The following is a 20,086-nucleotide window of genomic DNA, read 5'->3' as shown; positions in this document are numbered from 1 at the left end:
CATTTTTGCTTGTATTTTCTGTATAATTTCTTTTTTACTAAAGCCTGGCATCTCAATTATCTTCTTGCTGCATATGAATGTGGATTCCTTTTTGAAATTATGTTGTTATGAAAGCCTATATCCCTTCCCTGTACATTCTGACTTATTAGCTCTGGCTTTTGTTAATTTAATTACTTATGCAGTTTTAATTTTTTTAACAGAAAAAAAAAAAACACCAAAAACTTGCTTCATTTTGAAAATAAGCATACAAACACAATTTTTAAAATGCTGGTTTCATTTTTTGTTTAAATTTAATGGGAAAAGCCACTTAATGAACCAGTTTTTCCTCATTTTTCCCCATTGAAATGCCCATGTCCTGTTTCCTTCCACAGTGTCTGCAGCCATCACTTGTCCCTGCTTTCCTCCTCACCAACACCCATCTCCATAACCCTGACTATTCTTCCAGTCCTACACGCATCCCCTCATTCCCTAATGACTATAATATAATCCCTATAATAACTAATTTGAGATTATTTGGCCAACTAATTAGCCAGCCCTAAATTTAGATGTTCTCTGATCAAGTTGTTTGCCTTCCAAACGTACATAAGTTTCTCAGCCTCTAGGCCAAAGCTCACTGGCTGTGTTTCAGATCTGGGAGGCCACTCTCTGTCTTACACTAGCCCTTGGTTTATATCTTACAGACACCTACTGCACACCACAATTATTATATACATGGGTCCTAACCTCCTGTTTCCTTTGGGTTTAGATAGAGCTATTTTTCCACGATGACAGCGGTAATAGAAGTTGTGCACAGAGGTCTTCCCAAAGCAGTTGAAGTATGTGTGCTGCCATCAGTCCTGTCTGCCCAACATGACATACCAACACAGGAAAACAAAACAAAACAAACACCATAAAATGTCAGTAAATACATTTAGGCTGGCAACTGGGAGATGGGTTAAGGAATGTTAGTATGGCTCTTGGTAAGGAATGGACTGGGTCGTATTTTGCAGTTCCTGCAAATGGGAAAAATGAGTCAACTCAGTGACCCAGTAATCCCCTTCCAACACTTTGTTCCTAGATGGTATCTTTTTTTAAACACTTATAAAGCCAATCTGTTAAATGCTAATACCCTACTATTTTCAGAAAAGAACATTGAGACTCTTCCACATAAACCTACCCATAAGTTTACAAGTGTTTGTTTGACTTGAATCCAGCTTGCAGCTCTATAAAATGAGATGGGTACACCTGTGGATGTTAAAGCTAATGGGTCTTACAAATCCTTTGGCAATCTGTAGTGTAAATTGAGGGTATCCAGCTGCTAAGTAAAGAAATATTTTCCATTCAGAAACTGTTTAAAAATGGTCAGGCAATTAAAGTTGGAATGAACCTGTTCCAAAGGATATGTGTTAATGTGTCCTGCAACTTCAGGTATCTTATTTTTAAGAAAAATAATTTAAAAATTAATATAGAAATATTATATATCATATTAAAATATTAGATTAACATAGAAATAGATGTACACTAAGGATATTTTGAATGTGGTTTGCATGTTACTCTGAAAAAATTAGAAGAGTTTATAACTTTAATCCTATATTCTGAATCAAATCAATTGTCTTTCAACAAACTCCAGTGACTTCATTGGAGGTGCTGTGAGTCTCCATGTCATGGTTCTGTATGCCTAGGGCACGTACAAGTAATTTTTCAAATGCTGATTGTATAAAATATTCAGCAGTTCTGTTCTGACCTTATTCAGGGAATGAGCCTGATTCAAGGGTAATTCCTATTTCATAGGAAAAAAAATGAAATTGTTGTGGGAAATATTCTACATGCGAAAAAATACAGCAAGAACTGAAAATAAATCTCTGGTTAAATGAATTGGCCTTTTAAATAGCTAAGTTCTGAAGATACAATAGAATGAATAATGAATTCTGTCATTTAGTCCTCTAAAGGGAATAGGATCCAGCATATGACAAATGTAGATTTTTCTAAATGCATCTGATACCAGTTATGACTGACTTCAGAGTCAGCAACTTTTTTTAAAATAAGAATATGAATCTACTTAAAAATATTTTTAATTATTTATTAATCTATTGCAGATCTTAATATTGAGCATATAAATAGATCTGGAATAAGCAAAGCACATGTACATTCCTCTATATACCATGAGGACTATAATGAGATAGTGTGACAGGAACTTTTTGTTCCACAACCCCAGGCCCCAGCTTTATCTTTATCTTGTCCCTTATAGATTCTCATGAGATTGGCTGTTTAATACAAGTGAAATTCTCATCTCTCTTTCTACCACTTCGCTCCAGTGATTTTAATCAAATGTCTTCAACAGGTTTTTACTATGTTCCCTCTAGATTTTTTGTCCTGAATGAACAAAGTAATTAAAGTATGTGCATAATGTATTCTTGACTGCTCTTGAGGTCAGTGGAGCAATTATTAGCTTGCATGGCTGCTTATGTACCTTGAAGACTGTGTGTCATGTTTTTCTCAAATCAACTTCCAGCATTAAGGGCAATGAGTATCAGTTCCTGAAAAATGGACTTGCGAGGTGAAACTAAGGAGTTGTGCTGCAGAGCTAAAAAAAACAACCACATATTCAAAAAGTCTTGGTGTGAGACACTCATTTGTAACAGAGAACTGAGTTTAAAATGTGATACAAGCGCATCCTCAATTTAGAGAGAGCAATGCAGTAGCACAAATACTAAAGGCTTGTATCTGCTACATGCACATATATGGGTGAGAAAGTTAAACCATTCTCAGTAGGTGAAAAAAACCCCACAATATTTAAAACCAGACTGCAATCGCAGTTAACTAATATCTAATATTAGAAAGTGACAGTTTCTGTGGAGCCTCTTGCAGAGATTCAGAATTCTGCTGTGCCAGAAACCTTACTTCAATTTTAAAATATTTTTCCTACCAATCAGACACAAAGTTGTTCTCTGGGCATTTTTTAAAATCTATTCAATAATCTTTTAAATTCTGCATGACTTCTTGCTTCATTTACAGATTATTGATACATGTATCCAATACTTGGCTGCAGCCTGCCATTATCTCCCCTTCTTGGACATTTCAGGTTGTATTCATCTTACTGACAATACCTGAAATATCTTGAAAGGCTGTGAGCAACTTCAAATTCTCACAACACTGTACTGTAGAAAAATTACCAAGAAAATATTTCCTAGACTTACTTCAGAGGAGGTTGTTAACCCCAAAACATGAGGTTCTTTTCTTCACTGGCATCATGGTGCCATGCTAGGTATCTGGCTTGACCCATCTACTTCTTTATCCAGGGGGTGTCCCTATTGATGCCTTGGGACTCCTGTGGTCTGGCAGGGTTATCTGCATATTCCAGTGTCAGCCAGAAGTGAACAGAGATACAGACTCTGTCTCTTTATGGCAGACAATGTCCTCTTAGGGATGTTTCTGCTGACAAAGGACACTACCTCAAGGACACATGGGAAAACCAGGCTGGGCTTAATGCTCTCAGCCATCTCACTGTGTACTTGAGCTCTCTCCAAGGGTCTGTGGGATCCTGTTTCCCAGTGACTGAGTGTCAGTACGTGGCAGTAGATTTGTGCCTGTGCTCACAACACAGCAGGTTACAGCGAGCGAGTCAAGCTACGGTGCTGTGACCACTTTCCCAGGCTGGTTTTTACTGACCAACCTCTAAGAACCTTCTCTTAAAGTTCAGTCTGAACTTCCCCTGCCAGAGACTGTGCCTTATCATTGGTCAGCCCTTCCCCCTCAGCCTTCCCTTCTCCAAGCTGAACAAACCAAGTGACATAAACTGCTGCTTGTAACTCTTGTGCTCAAGACATTTCACCATCTTGGTCACCTTTTTCTGGATGGTCTCTAATAGTTTAATGTCTTTCTTACATTGTGGTGCCCAACACTGCCCTCAGCACTCGAGATGAGGCCACCCCAGTGCAGAGCAGAGCAGAGCAGGACAATCCCCTCCCTTGCCCAGCTGGCCATGCTGTGCCTCATGTCACCAGGACACAGGTGGCCCTCCTGGCTGCCAGGGCTCTGCTGACTCATTTTCAACTTTCCATAGACCCAGACTCCCAGATCCCTTTCTGCAGGGCTTTTTTCCAGCCTTTCATCCCCCAGTGCATATGTATAATCAAGTTTACCCCATCCCAGGTGAAGAGTTGAGTATTTGCTCTTGCTCAGTTTCATGTAGCTGGCAACTGCCCAGCTCTTCAGTCTGTCCTGATCTCTCTGTAGCTCCTTTCTACCCCGCAGGGAGTCTTGTTTAGTATCATTGGCACACTTTACATTTAATTCCTGCATCCAGATAATTTATAAAAACATTACAAATTGAGCACTGGTGTCTGGCCACTAACCTGATATAACCTCATTTACTGTAACCCTTTGAGCCCAACCTGTGAGCCAGTTGCTCACTTATGGACTTGCCCAGCTGAGTTCTGGACAGTTTATCCAGGATACTTTTGGAGACAGTATCAAAAGCTCTGCTGAAATCTAAACCCGCCATATCTACTGGCCTCCTCTGGTCAGCTAGGTAGGTGACCTTGTCATTAGAGGAAATAAAGTTGGTTAAGCAGGACTTCCCCCCACCATGAACCTATGCTGGCTGTGCCCAGTGACCGCATTGTCTCTCAAATATTTCTCAGTTACTCTCAGAACAACCTTCTCTATAATTTTACCAGGCACTGAAGTGAGACTGGAAGGCCAGAGCCTTCCTCCTTACCTTTCTTAAAAACTGGGAGGACTGAGTTTTCACCTGTGAGTCTCAAAAGATGTGGATTCAATACCCACCACCCTTCCATGGGGGTTAAGAGTATTACACACCAGGCCCTGTACACCCAGAACAGCACAGTAGCCAGACATGCCACAGGGCCTGAAATTGGAAAGGAACTGAAGTTTAGAGATGGTTGATATATCTGAGTATATAAATTAATAAAAAAGAATAAGAAATATATAATACCATCCTATGAGACAGCCTACACCAGGAGAGCTCTAACTGTACTGTAACAGGTCCTCTGGAAGTACTGTACTTCCTGCTAAGCCATTCCAGGGTTTAATAGCTGCTTGAGAGACCACAGTACACATACTTAATAACTCAAAAGGTATATCCCGTGTGCTTCACACTTTCCAAATCTTCCTCTACTATTTCCCTGTCTTACTACAAAAAATTCTGCTCTCACTGGTCTTATTTTCTTCACTTCTCTAAGATGTATTTTTCTCAATGTCATCTTAGAACTTCCGCCTTAAAATCTCTACTTCTAATTAAACACTTGTTAGATACAGAAAGTGCTTTGAAGGATTGATATACAACAGCAGTAATTGAAAAAAAAAATTAAATTAATTCAGATTCATTTAATCTCTTCATAATTTTTGATTTACAGTTTTTCTCATATTAAGCCTCAAGGGATTTTCTTTTATCCTCAGATTACTGTTGTTGACTTGTTTATTCTGTGACTTCATATATCTATTTAGAGCAGCAACAGTGTGTCTGATTCTGCTTGCCAATCCATCTTCCTGTAGAAGTGAGATGTAATGGGAACAGAAATTTGTGCAAATTCCAGTTTGTGCTGGGTGAGCCATCATCAAGGAGCTGACATGACTTCTCAGAAACCCATTTGCATTATCCTGGCCTGGGATGACCCAGGATTTTGCCTCTGCCTAAGAGTCCCATGTGCAATGGGTTCTCCAAAGGTCTTGATTAAACTCTTCTAAACCCAGCCAAGGAATTTCCCAACCAGTTATTTTTACTCTAAAGATAACCCTGGAGAGTTACACATCTTTGCAAAACAAAAAGGCAACCATGAGGCACATGTCTCCACCCTGTGTTATCTTTGCCCTTTTTGTGATGTTTAGAACTAGGTAAACTTTGCCAACTTTATTTTCTTGGGTCTCATTTTCTGGACAGTGGATGTTTTTTTTCCTTGCCAGCCACAGTCTCTAACCCTTCACACCACATATTCAGTGACAGGGAACTCCCATCCTGCACCATCTGAGTCTGGGACAAAACCTACTAGGTGGATTGATTATTGATACAGAATAATGCAGTCTTGAACATTTTTTGTTTGCTCCTTCCAACAGGTTCAAAGACATCTCACCCTAGATTTTGCCAGGCCACAGAATATACTGGCAATGATATTTAGAAGATAAAAGTGAGTTCACAGTGAGATTCTGGTAGATTCTGCATCCTGCATGTCTCCCAGTTTAGGAAAATCTTTTTTTTTTAATTGCAGTTCAAGGTCAATATGGCAACGATGATAAAAATTTTATCTTCTGCCAATAACTACATGAAAAGCACAGTAAAATATGGCATGATTCTAGAGTTAGTTATCCTGCAGTAGCTTTTCAACTACATCAACAGCAATGGCAGTATTTCGCTGTCACCTATTTCTATAAAACTATGTGTTTCTTTCACAACCTGTAAGTTTTTAGTAATGAATGACAAGCAAAAGATTGTCAGAAAAACTAAAAAGGGGCCCTAATTCTCTGTTTTCAGACTAACTCTTAAAACCACATTCAGGTTCTTAGATTTTCACAGAAGGTAAGAGCGGGTTTCAGGAGTAATTTATGTTCTGAGAGTGTGAAACCTACATTGTAGAGAAATTTCATTCCCTGTTTAAGGAGATGGAAGAGGCAATCTAGGTAAAAATCACATTCATCTGCAGAATTAAACATGCTAGTGGCTTAGGTTCTAAATAAGCAATAGAAGCAATATGTTTTTAGTTTAAAGTTGCCTTAAAATATCTGTGGCATAAAATATTACTTCATTGTTCCAAAGGAATTCCCCATTATTTATTGTTAAATACTAACCAGTCCTAGCAGACATTTCTTAATAGACTAAACCTTGCAAGTATTGAGTCATATCTCTTGTATTGTGCACATTATTTTTGATTTTTTTTTTAATTTTTACTGTTTGGATAGATTAAAATAGAAAACATGTGGAGCCACAAAGTTCTTCAAGTTTCAGTCCAATGCAGCTTCATAGGAAACAGTTATAGGCTTTCAATTGTTCATTCTTTCCAGTATCAAGTAGATTTTGAGATTATATTTTCCAACATACTGCCCTGCTTCCAGGTTTAATAAATATTAGGAAGAAAAAAAGGTCTGTGGCTTGGTATCCTGCTGCATATTTCTGTATCCAGAGGCTAATGACCTTTCAGTTAATCCAGTTTTTAAATGGCAGAAAGAATCATGGATAATCTAACATGGAAGTACATAGTGCTGGTACAATTGATTTCTTCTGCTAGAGAAAAAACAGCCTAACTCACTTCTTTCTAAAATGTAGGAAAAGGTTGTGTCAGTTTGATTTCCTTAAGACTACTCCTACAGGAAATAACACACTGGCATCTTTAGAGAAATGTTTCTCTTCCCTGTAAAACATTCTGTGTTAATATTTTTACATACAAAATGAGAAAGGAAATATGTCATTGACAGAGAAGCCAGCTAGTCTTGTAATTTCCCCAAACTACATCTCATCTGTAACAGTCTAGTTCCCCGAAAATATCTTCTTAAATTATTCAAAATTAGGTGCTTCCTCCTTTCTTGTCTGCACTAACATTAAACTGGTTACATTTCTGCTAAACTCATGACTATGCTATTAACAAGAAACTCATCAACAAATCCTCTTACAATTTTTGCCTTTTAAACAAAAATTACATTAGGTCTTAATAGTTACAATACATTTGACATTTGGAGAAGACTTTTTGTTTGGTTTTGTTGTTGCGCTTTCGAATGGCTGCTCTTTGTTAGAAAGGAGATTGAAAGAACTCTTTTTTTCCTAAAAAACCAAAATTTCTTAGATGTTATCCAAATATTCAGGTCTCAGGGCAGGAAAAATCCAACAAACATGAAATTGGAAATGAAGACCCCCTGCACAGTACTGTCTTCTCACTGACTCTAATTCTTTTTGGAAGTGACACAGAGGCTCCTGGAGTGCCACTGAGTGCAGATGAACCAGATGCCATAAAATTATAAAACTACTGCAGCTGATATGGACCTCAGAATACTTCAGATCCTATGTAGACTTACCACATTTTGTAATCTGGAGCATGCCTGCAGAATGCTTCCTGCCTTTCCCATTAGCTCCCTGCCTCTACTTGCTTAATTTCTCTGCATTTGCACTATAAACGTTTCTCCCATGTTCGAGTTTTTATTTTCAATTACTTTTTACTGTTGATTGGTTTCTGTAACCTCAGCTCAATAAGTTTTTTTTCAAAATCTCTGCTTTTTATTATGATGGACCCAGTCAAACAGGAACAGGCTCCCCAGGGCAGTGGTCACAGCACCAGCCTGACAGAGTTCAAGAAGTGTTTGGATAATGCTCTTGGGCAAATGGTGCTGTGACTCTTGGGAATGGTGCTGTGAGTTGGACTTGATGATCCTGGTGGGTTCCTTCCAATTCTACACATTCTGTGATTCTGAAAAATTGCTGAATTTTGGAATGGCTCAGGATTCATACCATGTTCCAGAACTGTATTTCCCAGTTACCCCCTCTCAGTAAAATGGATTCAAACTTTGGGTAAGGATTCAATTAGGTATTCCAGTGCTGCTCAAGCCCTGTGTTTGGGCCAGTACTTTTGTCTGACTTATACCAAGAGATAGCTGGTTTGCCAAAGATAACTGTAATTATTGGCTGAAATACTTTTATTCATCAATTGGCTCATTTAAGACAGTAAATAAATAAATAAATAAAAGAATCAGGCTCTATCATAGTACAGTATCTTAAATAAACAATCTTTTTACCATGTGTTGATGATTAATGAATGGCTGTTTCTGGCCAACCACTCAACTGTAGCTCCAGGCATGGGACACCATAAGTTTCCAAAAAAGTAGTAACAGCTCCCCTCATACATGCTTCAGACAGCCGCTATACATTGCAGTTTCCATGAAAAACAGGAATTTGGACTTGGATGAGTTGATTTTTTATAGGTCAGAACTTATAGCTCATATAAATTGTGCACACATTCCTCAATGGCACAGGCCTCCCTAATATAAAAACAGATGCAGCCTTGTGTTCCTGTGGTTCATAGAGTGTGTCAGTGTTGGACATTTTATAAAAAAAAATATCCTGCAGTGGTCGAAAACAAGCCCTTCTTGCTTCGTTAATTCTGTCCCTTTTCCACTCCTGCCCACTTCCCCTTTCCTGCTCCAGTGGTGCAAGCATTACAGCTGGGCACATCTGCCCCTTGTAACCATCTCCAGCATTTCCACTTTGGGAAACAAACACAAAAAACACTGTAGCAGCATTATTGGCAGATAACAGAGCACTTCAATATGGATTTTTTTCCAGTATTGTCTGGATGCTGTATATCATATTTTTCCAGACCTTAGGAGTTGGCCAGCAGGGAGAAAGCCTGCCTTGCTGCAGCTGTGACACACCAGATCAGGTTGAATCTCCTGGAGAGGATGGGAGCTGCAGAGTTGGCTCTTCCCCAGGAGCCCTGGAGCCTGCTCAGCACAGGGGGGTTTCTGGAGAGTAGAGCTGGCAGGAGGGTGCTCTGCTCAGTGGGACTGGGCTGGCAGCCAGGTCACACAAGGCATGGAAAGAGAGACATTCACAGGACTGCAAGTGGTGGGTTCTGTTTCTTCAGCTTGGAAAGGTAATGAAAATTGCTGGATTGACGCTGCTGAAAAAGAAGGGAGAGTTGCACTTCTTATTTTAGAGTGTTTCACTCAGGAGGCCTGATTTTCTCCAATTTTGATCTAGTTTATCAGTTTGGTGTTCTAATTCTGCAAAAGGGCAGTGGCCACAAAATGTTGAGAGGGATGGGAGAGGTCATGGGTAGGTTTGGGCATCACAGACAACTCCCTTCTGGTTCAGCTCTCACAGAAACTGCAGAACAGCCTTGCTGCAGGTCCAGGACCAGTGCCAATAAATGCAAGTAACCATAAGGCTCCTGTGGCACTGTCCATTGTGTAGTCAATTCCATTTCTGAAATAATACATGTTAAAAGAAGTGGGTGACAGAAGATACCTACAGTAGAGAGGCTGGCCAAAAAGCAAGCAGGTGAATGAGGAAAGGGTAAAAATACTTGGGAGGTGCCAAAGACACTGGTTCAAATAGAAAAACAGAGGGAAATGCACAGTTAGTATAGCCCTCCTACAGAGCTATGAGAAAACACCCTGGAGATGCTGTAATACCTTTGGCTGTAGCTGGTTTATTTATCTTGTTTGGTTTTATGTTTTCTTCCAAAGAGAGTGTTATTATTTCAGTGGCATCACCTTCTCAGATGTGTGTTCAGGCAGATGCTGGCACACTAGAGCAAGTGTGGATGAAGCCCACCAAGACCATTAAAGTGCTGGAGCATGTGATGTGTGAAGAACCTTCGGAGAATTGCTTTGCTAAGTCCCAAGAGAAGATTCGAGATGGAGGAGACCTTATTGCTGTCTCTAACTGTGATCAGAGCATACAGAAGACAAGACAGAGCCAGGCCATTGTCAAAGTGGCACATATAAAATTCTGATTACATTCTGATTACAAGGAAACTTTAATTTTTTAACCAGAAAGCTGGCCAAACTCTTGAAGAAGATCCCAGACACTGTGCAAACCTTCATCCCTAAAGATACTCAGAACTCATCTGGCAAAGCCATGACTCACCTGGAATAGTTGGATACATTTAAAGCAACATCAGGTTAAAACACTCTCCAGAGACCTCTTCCAACACAATTACTTCTGTGTCTCTCTAACCTAACCAATTATCTTCTGGTTTACTTTCCTCAACACCCTTATAATATTGATAGCTTCAGTTACAACAAGGAACTTCTCCTCATTAAACTGTTTTTAGTGTTCCTTGTAAAAACCACCTCTGAAAAATTTTGTCACTATTATTTTTAAACTCTCGTTGCAGACAAGCTGTCTTGAAATACACAGCTGAACTGGAGAAACAGGAACATAATGATGCTGACCAGCCTTCCTGGCTTGGATATGGCTGGGATGGCAACATAATCACCTTCACCAAAAAACACAGATCAGAGCCTGAAAAAACAAACTCTTCAAAATGAAAAATTAAGAAATTGTGCAGCATCTCTACAGTTCAAGGGTTTTTCTCCAGAGCATGAAAAGACCACTGTGTTATTTTTTCTTAAAACTAATCACACTTTATTAAAAGGCTATTTGTTGCATTAGCAAGGAAGCATAGCAAATCTTTCTCACAGGTGTATGAATGCCTTCAAGCAAGACAGCTGCCCTCAGACAGCACTGCTAACTCTCAGATGTTGATTCAAGCTGTCTTCATCTTTCAATAATGAAAGTTTTTGTAGTCCCGTGCAGAGTAAGCACTGAATAAATCTGCATGTGTTGGAAGGTTTGTCATGAAGGTCCACTCCAGGACATAAACACTGACTCCCCAAAGAATTTCACACTTGATGTGGCTGGTACTCATCAAGTACAGTCTTCTTGAGGAGTTGAGAGCAGTGAGTAGGCAGTGCCTACAGATTCTTTAATACACAACTACACCCATACAGTTAAGCACAGTTCTCCACTTGTGCAGTCAAGAGCCTCAGTCACTTGTGCACCCAGAGCCCTCACTCTCATAAAAGCCTCTTGGGCTGAGTCCAACTCTCTAAACAAGCTGATGTTCATGTCTGCAGGTCTGAACTGGGGGCTGGCTGGCAGCTGAGAGAGCAGAACCAAATTAAAGGAAGCACAGATGAAAAAAGTGTTAAGAGTATAAATTTTTTCCAGTAACAAGAATGTCTTCTCATCAAATGGACAAAAAAAGATATATGGGCACACAAGGGATTTGCCATTCAAATTCTAATTGCTGATAACCTACTTATCTTCCCTTGTCTAGAGAAAAATACAGTTTCACCTCATTAGAGCAGAACAAGATATTGTTCAATGCCTTTAGGGAAACTCATAAGGAAGGGTTTGTCCTTCTTCAACTCATTCTTGACCTTTATATTAACATCCTAGCTGGTCTCAACATGTTTTAGCTTGGAATGAATATAATCAGTAGCTTTAGTGGTAGCACAATTTTTCTGCTGGCTGATTTAAACTTCTTTAAGCAAGTAACTAACAAGTTTGATGTTCAGCTCCTGCTAGATTTAGAAAATGGATGAATTCAAAGTCTGAGTTTCCTTTCTTTTGAATATGGAACAAATAACATGTTTCCTTACTATGCTCTCCCTTACATTTTTGCTGATGCTGCAGTCTTAAAAAACACAAACTTAATCTCAGAGGCTGACAGGCTTTGTATTTCAGGTGAATAGTGGGATCATTAAATGGATTCAATCTTCTGAAATACCTACTAGACTGTTTTCATGTGGTGTGAATTTTGAGGTGCTTTTTCACTTTGGCTGCAGCAGGGCATAGAAATCATAAGTTTCAAATATTTTTCTGGATATACAAAACCATTATAATTTATTAATTTTGTAACTTTTAAAAGTATAATAACTCATAATAATATTGAAATGCCTTTAGTAATACTATTATAAATGTTTTATATATTAGTGTTTATATTAAAAATACATATAATTTGTCATATGCATCAGTGCCCCCCTCATCCCAACAAGCAGTACACACAACAATAAACAGGAGGTGGAATTTTTAACCACCCTGAATTATAGCAGATATGCTGCCCTTAACTCTTGAAGTCCATTAGCCAGGGAAAATTATACCTCCTGGGGAATCCTGTGGCAAAGAAGTTAATTTCATAATGTACCATTATGAGCTAAAGAACACACACATATATACAAAACTTAAAGCCTGAGATGACAGTCTGAATTCTCTCCTGCTCCTCACCATCCCCTCAGCTGGCAGGAATTCTGACATTTCAGCTTAAAACACAAATTTCACTACTCCTTTTACAAGGTGCCATGGAGATGCATGGAAAGGCTTTTAAAAGCCTCATTTACTTTACTGTGTGCTCGTTTTACAGTAACACAGAACCCTCCACAAAAACCAGAGCTGCCTTGTGCAGACCTACCTGCTCCCCTCAGCTCTCCTGCCTCCCAGGGCTGCCTGCAGCTTTGCAGGACAGGGCTCTCAGTCACTGCAGATGGAGCAAACAAAGAGATTCCAGCTCTCAGCCACAAGGGCAACACTTCCATTCTGTGGCAGCTTCTCCTTCAAGGGAATGCTCAGGTGGACTCCACTGAAGTCCAGTTGGAGGATGCTCCTCCTTGAAATGCCACAAGGGCAACACTTCCATTCTGTGGCAGCTTCTCCTTCAAGGGAATGCGCAGGTGGACTCTCCCCTGAAGTCCGGTTGGAGGATGCTCCTCCTTGAAACCAGCCAGATCCATGGTACTTTTATTTCTTTTAAAAGCTTTTCTTTGCAGATGAGCAGTGGTAGACAGAGCTGGAGTTCTTCTTTCTAGCCACAAACCAGAGGTTCAGGATGACACAGAGCAAGTTCTGCCATTTCACAGAAGTATTTTTATACAGAAAGTACCAATCACCCAGGCAGAAACTGCTCAGGGTTCAAACACCAAATGAAAAGACCACATAAGAACCACACTGAAAGTGATTTTTTCCTATCCGTGATACAATTTGGTTGAAGAAAATTCTCTGTGTTTTGCATAAACCAGCAGAATTCCCACAGTACTGAGACATTTAATTTAAAAGTATTAAACAGAGCTTGGAAAGCATGCCATCTTGGAAGTGTTGAAAATGCTTTTTTAAATTTTTAAATGACAACTCCAAGCTTTTGTTTGAAAGCTATCAGCTTTAAAACTGATATGGTAAGTGGGTCAAGTTATATGAATTCTGAATATGTAAGATCATTTTGTTCCTAAAAGGCACTAAAAGAAAACCAGACTGTTTAGCACCAGCACTGTCATAGGCAAATCTTGGGTTAAAATGCTCTCATTTTTAATAGTTTCTCTTTTATATTAAGAATACTCATCCAAAACTTTTCATAATTTTACAGAAATGTTCCTTTGTAGTTTCTTGATTTAATCTCTTTGGCCTATTTCACTTTTAAGAACTCTTCAGCTTGACAGACTGGATCCAGCTTTGGCTTTTAAGACACACTTTACCATTTTGTGTGTCAGCCTTAATCCATTTGTCTGTTTCATCCCTTTGATTCATGTGACCTGGAAAAGAGAGTTGTCTTAGTTTAATTTGACACACAGCAAACACATCATCTTCACATTGCCATTTTTTCCAAGCTCCCTGGAAGCACTTATAGCACTTTTATTTGGTAGCATTTGTGTACTTTTAGCAGAGACATTTCCTTCTTGATACAGTTTTTTTATATTAATATACTTTCCCATAATTCATCTTTACAACAGAGTAGTGGTTTTTATTATATAGTATTACATTTTTTATTCTAAGCTAAGAAATGTATTATGGTGGGCTGACCCTGGCTGGCTGTCAGGTACCTACCAAAGACACTCTACCACTCTCCTACAACAAACAGGCCAGAGAAAATATAACAAGAAGCTCATGGATCAAGATAAGGACAGGGAGAGGTCAGTCAGCAGTTACTGTCACAGGGAAAACAGATTTGACTTGGGGAAAAAATTAATTTCATTTATTCCAAATCAACTCACAGAAGGATAATAAAAAATAAAGCCAAATCTTGAAAACATATCCCTCTCACCCCTCCCTTTGCTCCAGGCTTCATTTCACTGCTGATTTCTCTACTTCCTCCCCACCAGAGGCACAGGGGGATGGAGAATGGGGGTTTGGTCAGTTCACACATTATCTCTGCCACTCCTTCCTCTGCAGAAGGAGAGCTCCTGATGCTCTTCCCCTGCTCTGACGTGGAGCCCTGCACAAGCTGCAGGTCAGTCTCTGCCACCCTGCAGACCTCCAGGGGAATCTCTGCTCTGGCCTCTGGAGCACCTCCTGCCCCTGCTTCTGCACTGGCCTCCACACCAGCAGGGCTGTTTCTCTCACATATTGTCACTCCTCTCTCCAGCTGCTGGTGTGCAGTAGGGTTTTTCCTCTTGAACTGTGTTATTCATCATCACTAATGGGTTCAGCCCTGGCCAGTGGTGGGTCTACCTTGGAGCAGGTTGCTGCTGGCTCTGCAGGACACAGGGGAAGCTTCTGGCAGCTTCTCACAGAAGCCACCCCTAGAGCCCCTCCCTTGTCACACAAACCCTACATGCACTGGTTTTCTCTGGGATAGGGTTAATTTTTTAATAGTAGCTAGGATGGACCAACACTGGTGAAAACAGTGTTGACAATAATAACAAACTTTGTTATTTCTGAGTGGCCCCTTCAGAGCATCAAGACCTTTTCTTATTCTATTGCCCTGCCAGTGAGGAGGCTGGGGGTGCACAATAAGCTGGGAGGGGACAGAGGCAGGACAGCTGACCCCAAATGACCAAAGGGATGTTCTGAATTATATGGTGTCATGTTCTGTATCAGAGCTGGCAGGAGGAGGAGCAGGGGACATTCAGAGTGACGGCATTTGTCTGACCCAGTACCTGTTACATGAGATACAGTCCTGCTTTCCTGGGGATGGCTGAACACCTGCCTGCCCTGGGAAGCAGTGAAAGAATCCCTTCTTTTGCTTGGCTTGTGTGCACAGCTTTTGCTTTTACCCAAACTGTCTTAATCTCAAAGTCTGTTTATCCCAACCATGACTTTTCTCACTTTTCTGCTTGTCTCCCCCATGGGGAGCGAGTGGTGACCTGGTGCTCAATAGCCAGTCCTGGTTAAACCATGACTCTACATGAGATACTAATCTGGATAAATAATTTCAAAGATTTTAACAGACATGGTAAGACCTCATTGTCCAGATGCCTGGACATTTTGCTACTATTACTGTTTCCTTATGATAATGGCCTAAAAAAACCCCATAGCCCTGAGGTATCTGTCTTCTAACAGGTTTCACATAAACTTCGTATTCACAGTCATGCTCTGAAAAGCTCACTGTATAACAAAGAAGAGAGTTCAACTCAGTCTCATTTTATAACTAAGAAACTGAGGCCAAAAGAGAATAAGTGACCTTCCAAATTTACACAAAAGATTTGTGTCCATATTGGGAATTAAACTGGGATCTTTAAAGCCCCAAATGAGTGTCCTTATCACAAGATCAACCTTCACTTTGGTTTATCTTTGCAAAGTATAACTTATTATTGCTTTAGTGTTCATTTATCTGTGTGAATTCTAAGATTAGAATAATTTGAGCCTGGAATAGCAAGAGGGATGGCAGGGAAGCAGATTCTGAACCAATTTTGCAAACATGCTCTGCTCTGCTCTGACCTGTAACACAGCTGAAATTAAATTTTGGCCACAGCAGAAACAGTGGCAAAACTCCAACTGACATCACTGCGTTGGTTTCCACAACTCAGGCCTATGTGCCAGAACCTTTCAATAGTGTTTCAGTACTTTAGCAGCTCTAAGTGGGACTCATTTAAGTTTATGGGCCAAGCCCACAGCAATTCACAACAGGCTGAGTATGGTTTGGAAGTACAGAGCTCTCAGAGGAGTCCAACAATGTCAGAGTCACTTCAGTGTCCCTTATCAGACTACAACATGCCTTCAGGTGTCCCCAGGGGGATGTCTTAGTACAATTTCTGCACTCCTCATTGCTCCAGACAGCAGCGGTCTCAACCACACTCAGTGTCAGCATCATGACATTCTGCCTACAGTAAAGCAGAATCCACAGACCTCTACTCATCATCTGATTGCAGACTTAAATCTGTGATGAATCACCAACTTGGACTAATGTGTTGTATATGGAATCCATTAAAATTTGAAAGTTCAGTTCCTCAAAGCTTTCCTGAATCACTGATTTTCAACAGTATTGTATCAGAGAGTATAGAACAAAAACTAAAGCAGAATCTGTCTTTTAAGCACAGATAGCACTTAAAGCATTTCATCAGTCTGCTTTTTAAACAGGAAACAGCCTCCAGGTGACAAATTGAGCAAACAAAGTAGTATAAAGGAAAATTTCAGCTGATCCTTTACCAGAGCTATAGAGCACTAAAAATACCATTTATTCTTCTAGGGAGAGAGGATACAATAAATGCAGGGCAGAGATATATTTCCAGAAAGAGTATATTGGAGTGCTTTTTCCCAGTTCCTCTCTCTCCTGTTTTTGTGAATATGGCTTGTACTTCTGTACAAGAAACAAACACTGGAGCACAGAATCAGTGTTGTAAATGGTTTCATGCACTGCTTACACCTTGGCAAAAAAAGTTAAAGAAGAGTTTAGGGAACACAGGAACAAATTTACAAGTGCCATTTTAAAGTTGAGTTTCTGTCCGAGCTCTGTTTCTCATTTTGTTTTTGCTATATGAATGTAGAAAAAAGTTTTTTCCCTATACTTCTGGAAATTTGCCTGTGAGGCAAATATTAAGGTTATTAAGCCTATCACTAGTAGGAGGTTCAAAGTTATTTCCTATATTTCAATAGCTTTGTGTATGAGGCACTAAGCAAGCAACAAAGTTCAGTTGGAGACCTTTTGCTGACCACTTGGGTCTTAACTGTACTCACTGCCTGTACTCTGAATACCAGGAGAACTTATGTGGATTTTGAGGAAGTCTTTACTAGCTTGATTAAATCACAAAAGCAAACAGCCTCCTGGACTGAGAATGGGGGGTGGGGGGGGCAAGAATTAATTTCAAAATCTACCAGTCAAGACAACAGCACGAGTTCAGGAGAAGACAGATACACCATTAGGCTGTGTACACCTTCCAATTTAAAGCCCTGGAAAAAGGTTGCGTATTTATCTCCTCCCCAATGTGTGGTGTTCAAAGGAAGGTAACACCTTTGCAAAATGTTACAGTCAAGTACTGACTGTTTATTTACTTGCCTTCCTGGAGACTGGAGAAGTTGAGAGCTCTATTTTCATACCACAAAACACAAGAAGAGGATCATATTTTAAGTGTTGTTCATTGGTAGCGTTAGGACTGTGGTATACATCAAAAGGTTGTGAACAGCTTGAGTTGAATGCAAGCTGAAACCAATAAAAATCTGTAGGATAGCATCTCATCTAATGTGTTTAATAAAAGTTGGATGAACTTTCTATTTGACTCACAAGAATGTAATCTTTTCCAGATACAACCTGGGTCTTTGTTTATTTTTTTTTCAAGATATTGCTTAAGGATCAAGGCTTCACAGAGGGCAGTGTGTAGAGGGACATTATAAAACAAAGCTCTTCCCACTCAATTCTGTGGCCAAGAGTCAATAAAAACTGCTTCTAAGAAAGAAGGAAAGTTCTGAATGCCTTGAGAACAGACTAAACAGGGGGGGGCATGACAGCAGATAGTGTTACTCCTGGGATCAGAACCACAATGCTGACTGCACCAAACCCAAGACAGCTGGACAGTGGGAGCACTTGTGCAGCTGGTAAACTTCATACAAAACCTGAAGTTTCAGCAGACTGACATAATACAAGCTCTTTCAGTTATTTCCCTTTTAAAGGCAAGTTGCTGGTCTCATGTTATTCACTGTCCCTTCAGCTGCGTTTGCATTTAACCCTTGAACTCCAGGCAGCTAAACACAGACATTACCTTGGAGTAAACAATATAGCATTTCTCATAATGAAGACTCTTAAACACATAAAGCTTTGTGCATAATACAAGAGACTCATGCAGTCAGCTCCCTCTGACACACTGTCCTTAAAGCAATCCTAAAGGGAAGGCCACAGCATTCCACAGGCTGCTCTGCCAGCACTACTGTATGAGGGACCACTGAGTGAACAGTGAGAAGTAATTATTCCTGATGGCAGGAATACATCCCCTTTGCTCCAGCAGGGAACATCAGGCAGATGTGAAAGTTGTAATATTTCAGTGTATGCCTGAGTGAATGATTGTTGTAAGGAGAAAGGTACTTCTCACCACAATCTATGGGGAGAACCAGGCAGGATGAGAAGACCTGAAGCATGTCAGTAAGAGAAACCTGAAAAGTCAGAGCTAGGACAGAAGTGACAATGCCCATCTTTTCAAAGGAATCTGGTCATTACAGACAGGCTGACTCTCCAGAGGCACAGGAAGAAGGCCAGCTAAGAAGTTCTGCAGTATTAAAAGAATAATTGGATACTTGATCAACTCAGAAGGTAGAGGCAATGTGAAAATTTTCACAGGGGAAAAGGAATTAGAGAAGTCAATGGGGGATCTCCTCTGCATGTCCTGTATTCACCTCTAAGGGAAACATGAATTAACATGGGAGAGTCCTATTACCTGCATGGTCACCAGAGGCGTGGCTCAGAGCAACACTGCTCTCAGGTGGCTTAGCAAAGCTCTTGTGCTGTGGCCAGGATAGGATTAGTACCAAAACCTGAAAGTCCTGTTAACTGCTGCAATTGTTGTCATGCTGACAACTACTGGGAGCAAGTATGTCTCAATTTGGGAGAAAACCATAACTCCCAAAGCATATGCTCCTTGTGTAAGAACAGAGAAACACAGAGAGGTTTGCCAGCTGAGAAGGTAAAACCAGGGACACAGAGTAACAACAACAAACAACCACAGCCTCTGAGGAGCACCTGAGACACAGTGGAACTTTTACCACGGTAAAACTCACACAGCTGCTGCAAACCAGATAAAGTGTCTGTGAAGTTAAAAGATTCCTCAGCACCAAGCAGATGGCATCAGGTGAAAGGTTGTCACTGGATATGAACTTGGCACTAGAACTGGGGCAGGGATGGAGAAACATCCAAAATCAGGTGAGTCCCTGGCATCACTCAGAGATGAGATTTACATGGTTTATTTTCCAGACAATTAGGTTTGGAAATTGACACCATTTTCTACAAGGATTCAAATAAGTCCCTGAAAGACTGCAAGACTTTTTCCAGCAAGTTCACCATGGTCAACACACAAGTTGGCAGCCAAAGTGGCTGAAGTGTGTCCAGTGGCTGCATTTCATTCAGTCCCCATCCACCCACATGCCTGGTAACCTTCCTTTGTTACTGTGGAGGGGGTGGGAGCAGATGGTCACATCAAGCTGAGACAAGGGAAAACAGGGCTGAAAGCCTCTCCTGGGGCAGCACTGAATTTGGTCTGAGATGCTCACATCACCTGGTCTCAAAACCTGCAGTACTGACAGTCCTACTGCCCCCCAGACAAGCGCTACAAGGAAGTTTACCTTGCTATTCAGCTAAGTTTCCTTTACCATAAGTTATAATTTTTAGTCCTATTGCCAGTTGACAGAACAATTTCTTTCCTTATTTCTCTGTAGCAACTTCTTATGTACTAGAAAAATGCATCTTCT

General features: G+C 40.3%; 2 protein-coding genes across 2 annotated transcripts in view; one reads left to right on the top strand and one right to left on the bottom strand.

Annotated features, from left to right (window-relative positions):
• The window catches only part of FBXL13 (F-box and leucine rich repeat protein 13), a 64,433-nt gene extending 51,337 nt beyond the window's left edge, over positions 1-13,096 (top strand). The window contains 2 exon segments of the mRNA XM_041405321.1: positions 2,995-3,155; positions 10,821-13,096. Coding sequence (XP_041261255.1) covers positions 2,995-3,155; positions 10,821-10,974 — 315 coding nt within the window. The 3' untranslated portion in view covers positions 10,975-13,096.
• Positions 13,097-13,572: 476 nt separating this feature from the next.
• Positions 13,573-20,086, bottom strand: part of FAM185A (family with sequence similarity 185 member A) — a 35,738-nt gene continuing 29,224 nt past the window's right edge. The window contains exon 8 of the mRNA XM_041405351.1: positions 13,573-14,010. Coding sequence (XP_041261285.1) covers positions 13,895-14,010 — 116 coding nt within the window. The 3' untranslated portion in view covers positions 13,573-13,894. The remainder of the gene's footprint in view (positions 14,011-20,086) is intronic.

The sequence above is a fragment of the Onychostruthus taczanowskii genome, unplaced genomic scaffold (genome assembly GCF_017590055.1).
Source record: "Onychostruthus taczanowskii isolate IOZ18803 unplaced genomic scaffold, ASM1759005v1 scaffold23, whole genome shotgun sequence".
In the NCBI taxonomy this organism is placed as follows: domain Eukaryota; kingdom Metazoa; phylum Chordata; class Aves; order Passeriformes; family Passeridae; genus Onychostruthus; species Onychostruthus taczanowskii.
This window is presented reverse-complemented; position numbering and strand designations above follow the sequence as displayed.